Source organism: Limulus polyphemus, unplaced genomic scaffold (genome assembly GCF_000517525.1).
Source record: "Limulus polyphemus unplaced genomic scaffold, Limulus_polyphemus-2.1.2 Scaffold2694, whole genome shotgun sequence".
In the NCBI taxonomy this organism is placed as follows: domain Eukaryota; kingdom Metazoa; phylum Arthropoda; class Merostomata; order Xiphosura; family Limulidae; genus Limulus; species Limulus polyphemus.
In genome coordinates this window covers 62,624-70,448 of record NW_013668304.1, presented here as the reverse complement: position 1 = coordinate 70,448, position 7,825 = coordinate 62,624, and the positions used below count along the sequence as shown (strand labels likewise).

Here is a 7,825-nt window from a genome sequence, read left to right as displayed (position 1 = left end):
ATTCAACCTTGATAACGGATGCAGAATGCATTCGAAACGAGTCGGCCAACTCATCACTAGCTACAACTTTTACTCGTTGTTCTAACAACATTAAGACGGCTTATCGACTTCTTGAGAAGAATTCTAAGAAGAAAGTAAACCTACAGACATCGGTCTTGTTTAACAAAATCTGCCTACAAGAAAATCTGTCACCAAAGTATTTACATATATATATGTACTTACTCTAAAGGTGCACCATTAGCAGGTGCCATGCTCTGCAGGTCCCTTCCTGATGTAAAAAGACCTTTCTCCTTGTAGATTTTGTTTAAAATTTGACGAAGACCATTCAAGTTCTGAACCCATTCTACCAAGCCACATTCTTCATTTAGTGGTATCACAGCCTAACAGAGGCAGATATTTGGAAGATTTATTGAGACATTATAGTAATAGAAAAATAACGACAACCACTGACATTACACACTCTTATTAATTAAACTTTGCAATGAACCAAAAATACTAAAACTAAAATTTTAGTAAGTTACAAAACAATGGAAAGGCCTTGGTTATATATTGTTGTAAACACAAAAGTTTATTCCTTGGTTATATATTGTTATAAACACAGAAGGCTAATCCTAGGTTGTATATTGTTGTAATTCAACATTTTGGGCACAAAGCCTGTGTCAAGAGAAAAACTTTTATATTGCTGAAAATGGTTAAGGTTATATCAAAAATGTTACTGTCTGGAATTATTAAATATGTACTGTTATAAACACAGAAGGTTAGTTCTAGGTTATATACTGTTACAAAAACAAAAGGTTATTCCTTGGTTATATATTGTTATAAACACAGAAGGGTACTGCTCTATTATATATTGTTATAAACACAGAAGGGTACTGCCCTATTATATAGTTATAAACACAGAAGGCTAGTCCTAGGTTGTATATTGTTGTAAGCACAGATTATTCTTTGGTTACATATTTTGCTAAAAACACAAAAGGTTACTCCTTGTTATATACTGTTATAAACACAGAAGGGTACTGCTCTATTATATATTGTTATAAACACAAAAGGTCACTCCTTGTTATACATATTGTTGTAAACACAGAAGGTTACTCCTTGTTATATATACTGTTATAACCACAGAAGGATACTGCCCTATTATATATTGTTATAAACACAGAAGGTTACTCCTTGTTATATATTGCTTTAAACACAAAAGGTTACTCCTTGTTATATATTGTTGTAAACACAGAAGGTTACTCCTTGTTATATACTGTTACAAACAGAGAAGGTTACTCCTTGTTATATATTGTTGTAAACACAGAAGGTTACTCATTGTTATATACTGTTACAAACACAGAAGGGTACTTCTCTATTACATATCGCAATAAATTTAAAAGCCTATACCTTGGAACTTTATTGTTATATACACTCTCAAGAGTTCAATAAATCTAATTACACAGGCCTGCAATGATTTTATTGTTTTAAAATTTTTACAAGTTTTACAGTAATTCCTGTACCCTGAACCCAAAGATGATATCCATTTTTCTCCATCACGTACAGATTTTTCACAAAACGTCAAAATCCAATACATAAAAGAAAGACCACAACACGTAGCTTTGAGACTAAAAACTGTAGATTTCACATAAAAAAATCAGGATGAATAAGGATGAATTCGTTTGACATCAATGTTCTTCTTTTCATCAGTTTGTTTGTATTTTTGTTAACAAACATAATAATAAAAAATGTCCATTGCGGTAAACAAAATAATAATTTGATCTAAGTTAGAGTTGTTTTTTTCTTCCCAATTTGTAAAATATTCTTACATGATACAAAAAAATTAATATTATTTTCGAAATCTGTGTAGCTGAATTATGGAAAATCTGTAATTAAAACCAAAACAACTTTTATGAATTTAAAATTTGCAGGTCCGTGTTATTAATATTTTGTTAATTTACACTTTAATAATTGAAATACAAATATGTAAGAACTACAGTAAAATGTAGATATTCAAGTACTGACGTGTTAAATGTCTGGCTTTTATATCAGTTAATGACATTCTTATGAACTTAATCAAAATTATGATTAAATCAAATAATATCAAGGTATTTCAGTACACTAACAGGAATGTGAAATAAAAACATAGACAACAACCAGGTGACTCACGTATGTCCTAATATGCAGCTGCCTTTTTCTAGCTTCTGGATCTTCTCTTAAGCATTTGTTGACTAGATTGGTAAATTCCATAAGCCTACAGTCTTTTCTTAAATCATCCTGAAAACAAAAATAAAGTCTTATTTTCTAAGCTCATTACTATACTATTTTACTACTACTATTACAACTGTTGTAGATTCTGAAGATACATTTTAAATAACTAGCATTTTGCTGAAAATAGTGAACTGGTACGGAGAGAAATATTCAAACAGCATACAGTAAGACTGTTGAATATGTAGAGTCAAGGGACATAACAATTCAATGAAGTCTTTTAGGTTTACATGGAGGCAGAAAAACACACAGAAAAGCATTTTTGACAGTAATGGGCTGCGAAATAGAATTTCAAACTAATCAGGATCAGTGTCCTCATTCACAAAGTTAAGAAAGACTATGGTTACTAGAAAGTTCTCGCTGGCACATAAAGTTATTGCGAATGGAGCTGTGTGCGTTTCATCATATCATTAAGATAATAAACAAGATTTGAAGACGATGAGTTTCCAGCCACAACTCGAAGACTACAGAAAGAGAAACTGGAAACACATCAACCTTCATGTACTACATTACTGTCAGTCAAATTCCACGATGCACTTTTATACCTTTGGTCTGCTCAATAACTTGCTTGAAAACAGCACACCTAAGATATTTAACCAACCTACTGAAAGTTGCATAAGAAGTGACGGGAGGATATTGACATGTTGTTCTCTGAATAAAGCATCTCTGTAGGGCCATTGTTAAGAATGTGTGTGTATTTTTTCATAGCAAAACCACATCGGCCTATCTGTGTTTCCACCAAAGGGAATCAAACCCCTGATTTTAGCTTTGCAAATACATAGCCTTACTGCTTACCATAGTTAAGAAGGAAGCAGACAGAATACTGAAATTCCTTATCAAAATTTAACCTTCTATACAGCACAGAATCTTTTGTTTTTTTTCAATGGCAATTGACTGTCTTGCTACAGGCTCAGCCAAATCAGCCGAGTTTGTGACCTATATAGTTTCCATAATGCAACTTCTAATATGTTTTGTGTATCTTCATGAAATTTTATAGACTTTCAGTAATAATTAAGAATCATTTGTAAACAAAAATGAATTATTTTTACTAAACATTTCTTCATGAATATATGAAGTCAAAGTGTTGACTACTCCGAGGGCAAAGAGATTTTCACGTTAAGATTAAAAATAGTTCTCTTTATCTGAAACATCTCAAATTTCATTTGTGTAATCTCTAAACTCTGCTAAAGACACTTCAAACGTTTTTTTCCAGTAAAACTTTAATTTATTTTCTCTACACTAACTCCATATGCATTTGATCAAATTGACTGATCTAGTAACCACCAAAAAAAATTTAAATAAATCTAAATCTCCTTTTTTCCTCTAGAATGACTTTAAATTTTAATATGAAACAACATTTGTTTATCCTAAATAGCCTTAAACTCATAACAGCATACATCTCTTCATACTTAACATTTATTGCACTTTGAACCATGTCTAACTAATTTTCCCACCATATAAGTTGTAAATCATTTGGTGAACATGTAGCTCATGTTACCCTATCGAATTACATAATGCACTAGCTACTTATGAGCTGCTCGTGAGCGTATCACATACAAATCTTTATTATTATTCTTTATTTTACCTAATCTAATCTAATAAATTTCAAATAGTTACATCTTAGTTAATTTTATAATAATAAATAAAGAATACACATGAAAAACAAGAAATAAAGTACTTACCTAGGTTGTTTTTTTTTGCTGTCGACTGTCAATGACACTTAACCCTACTTTTATACTAGTGGTAATACTGCACTAAATATTATTTTTTATTTAATTAAACAATGCACCTAAGAACACAGAATAATAACATGCAAAAAGCAGATACTGTCCCATAATTATTATAATTTTTCTGGCTTTCTAACTAAGCGAAAAGAATGGTTAATAATTCAGCTAAGCTTGTTGATGTGTTTCCTAAGGGAATAAAGTTTGAACTGGAAGCAAAATACAAAATTCTCTGTATAAAAAACAAAATAATATAATATGTAATTTGACATATTAAAACCTCAACTTTCTATTGGTTATAAATAATATAGTATTAAATGCCAGAAATAACTATAGGCAATTTGTGAAGAAGAGGATGTGACAGATGGTCATGTCAAGATTTTCTAGTTTATGTCTGTCACCAAATAAGATTGAAGGATATAAAAATTATACTTTGCCTGAGTGATGATAAGATTATAATGAGTAATTTACATTAAATTTTGTACATTTTGGAGGGATGGTAAATAAATTAGAGAAGAGAGAATACCTAGAGATCAAATGTCACAATTCTCATGCTAAGGGAAATTGAGGATTTTTTGATTAAATACTGCCTTATAAAATTAAGAACTTAAAACTTATGTAATATTAAAATTTGGATAATTGCTATATCCTGATGCTACGTTTATTCATATACCATGATAATAAAGTTCTTTAATTAAATTTTGAATGCAACTCACTAAAACCTCTTGACATGTGCAGGAAAAAGATGTCTGTAGCAAAAGTTTTAAGTTTCAAAGACTGTCAAATCTTTCAACAAATTCCCTACAAAATAAAATTATAATTGAAATTTTTGATTTAAAATCCCTTCCCCTCAACAATAATTTTTATTTGGGGGGAAGAAATATTTAAATTTCTTTCTTATAAACACATATACACAAATCTGCAAACTTGTGGTGTTTGTACAAGTTTATCACTTATTCCTAGCTAAAACAGTTTAAAACAGTGAATTTTTGAAGTTGATCATGTCAAAAACTGTCAAATTCAACTGACTATATTTTTTTAAATAACTTGCAAGCATCTAAAGCTAAAACATAATAACTATATCAACTAAAAGCTTGGATTATTTTCTTTCTTACAGTCTATTTGTCCTAGAGCTCCTTTCTTTATATTGATTGTAAAGTTTTAAACTTTTAGTTATTAGATCAGAAGCTCTTCATGACTGAACACCTTCACATTCTCTACCTATATCCTGGTATTTTGTATTTTTTTTTTGTATACTATGTACAGGTAATAATAAATAAATCTCACTGGTACATCTGCTTGTTTATGATGTTGAAATAATTCCACTGGTAGTTCCATTTTTTTGCTTTACAAAAAGTCTGTCCTGTATTTTACAACTAATGATACTTAAAGGTGACCTTTGGCTTGCCAACAAAAGCAGGGGTGGTGGGGTACTTATGAAACAGAGGTACATATTTTGCAAAAAGAAGAATAAGAAAAAAAGATTAATAATGCTTAATTCAAAATACTGTGGTGGATGTAAAAAAGGCTTCTAATTACAATTTAGCACCTATTTTAGAATGATCAAGAGGTTTGGTATGTTTGCTCTGCACATGGAGATGTCAATTAAAAAATAATTGTCATTTCAATAATGCCAAGATGATTAATTATATAGTTTAATCATTGACTCTTTGACACATTATGTTATATTATGACAGGTGGGAAAGTTCACTTGGTCTATTTGTTTCTGTTGAATAATGAAACTTCTGGAGTTAGGCAGTGCCATGTAATATAGATAGGGTGGGTGCCGAGCTAGAGCCAGGAGAGGATGCTCAATTTAGTATCTTTTATGCTCTTGTATATATTTAACAAAGGCAAAAATGTTAAAAGATACTCAAATAATATCATCTCCTTAAACTGAACATGTGCTAGCTAATCATAATAACTGTTTGGTCCTTGTAGTCAGTTTACTGAATTTCATGATGTTTACATAGTAACATTTCAGAAGCAAAAATATGCTTGTAACGACACATAAGGCTATCTTTAAAGAAACTTTAGAATAAGTTCACTCAAGTACTTAAAGCAGAGAATGGAACATGTTAAAACCTAATTCACTAAGAGATACAAACACAAAAAAAAAACACTAATCAATGGACAAAAAATAGAGATGACTTACAGATATTTTTAAAGAAGATAAGCCAGATTATTGATGAAGAAACACTACTACTATTCATAACAAAAATTGAGATCAAACCTTTGGCTTGCACATCATAGGATATTTGTTTCCATCATTGCCTCTGATAGTTATTTTTTTTTGGACGCTGAAGGGATGGCAGTATTTCTATCTATATAAATTTATATTTATCAGAGTTAAAACAAAAAATCCAATTAAAATTTTTTTTTTAAAAAACAAATAATACCAATATAAATATGTCAAACAATTTTCTGGGTGATAGCTATTATTGCTAAAATAGCTATAAACAATAATTACAATTATTAGAATATTTGTCAAAACTGAAATATGAGTACTTAGAGTTTATGAATATAGCTTGGATTGATAAAGTGGAATTTCATCTATCTTATTTCAGCAGCAAGAAATTCTAATACTTTATAATATTAAAGTCTGTTGCATTACCATTAAAAGTTAGAAATCTACAGTTTTTTAAAAATGGGCCACATAGATGTTCTACTACATGATATGGAATTAATAGTTTTGTTTTGAGTTTATTTACTGATAAGTATTTTTTATTACAAGTTACAGCTTTTACAGTAAAATTTGTTTTTAAAACAGGTACAACATTTGGATCACTGGTGCGATCATTCTCTAGTACACAAGTTTTAATGGTAAAGAAATTTCAGTATTAAAATCAACATTAAACAGTCTAACAATGTGTTTAAATTCTTGAATTAATAGTGGTTACTTATGGAAGTACATATCAATCCAGATTATTTATTTACAGCTAAACAGAAAAAAAAACAAAACCAAATGTGAATAAATATAAAAAATGTTTTAGTACCGTAACATTCAGTTCAGAAAAACTGTGTTTGTTTTTATTTATATGCTTATGGACTTGGGAAGTTGGTTTTGGTGTTCTTTAAACTGATCTTCAAACTACATCCTGTTTCACCTATGTAAATGGCTGGGGAAACTGTTATTTACAAGTTCCAGCTTTTACAGTAAGTAAGATTTGTTTTTAGAACAGGGATGTTATGAACAATGGTGCAATCAATCTCAAGTACACAAGTTTTAATGGTAAAGAATGTTTTAGTATCAACATTAAACAGTCTAACAATGTATTTAAATTCTTGAATTGATAGTGGTTACTTATGCATGTACATATCAATCTGTGTGAATTGACAGATTATTTATTCATGGATAACAGAAAGAAAAACAACCAAAAGTGAATAAATATAAAAACCATGGAATATTTTATGCAAAATATTTGTATAAGATTAGGAATGTATGAGAAAATAATGATCAAAGACATGTAGAGATGTGCCTGAGTATTTGTTAATTATGGGATTGTTTGATTTTTATTAATAAAACTTCTCTAATTTTTCTTCTGTAACTTGAAGATCAGGTTAAAAGAACATCAATCACCATCACATCAGGTTGTCATGTAGAGAGTAACATGACTTCCTAAACCTTAGTCAATCATGGTTATATACACAAACAAATGTACATGTGTTTGATCATACAAACAGTGTATTTTGCAGGTGCAATTACAAAAACTTTGGCCAAAACTGAACCAAAATCTCCCTACAAACTTTCTAAACAAATAATATATTGTGGTAACAAACCTTAACAAATACTTACTGTATCTTCAAACCCCTGAATGTATACGGGTGTCTGTGGGAAAGGATTATGGCCATGATCT

At 29.9% G+C, this 7,825-nt stretch overlaps 1 protein-coding gene across 1 annotated transcript in view; it reads right to left on the bottom strand.

Annotated features, from left to right (window-relative positions):
• Window positions 1-7,825, bottom strand: part of LOC106467654 (serine/threonine-protein kinase ATR-like) — a 63,490-nt gene that overhangs the window by 25,950 nt on the left and 29,715 nt on the right. The window contains 5 exon segments of the mRNA XM_013928026.2: window positions 223-380; window positions 2,146-2,253; window positions 6,202-6,261; window positions 6,263-6,292; window positions 7,765-7,825. The exon segment at window positions 7,765-7,825 is cut by the window's right edge and continues 10 nt beyond it. Coding sequence (XP_013783480.2) covers window positions 223-380; window positions 2,146-2,253; window positions 6,202-6,261; window positions 6,263-6,292; window positions 7,765-7,825 — 417 coding nt within the window.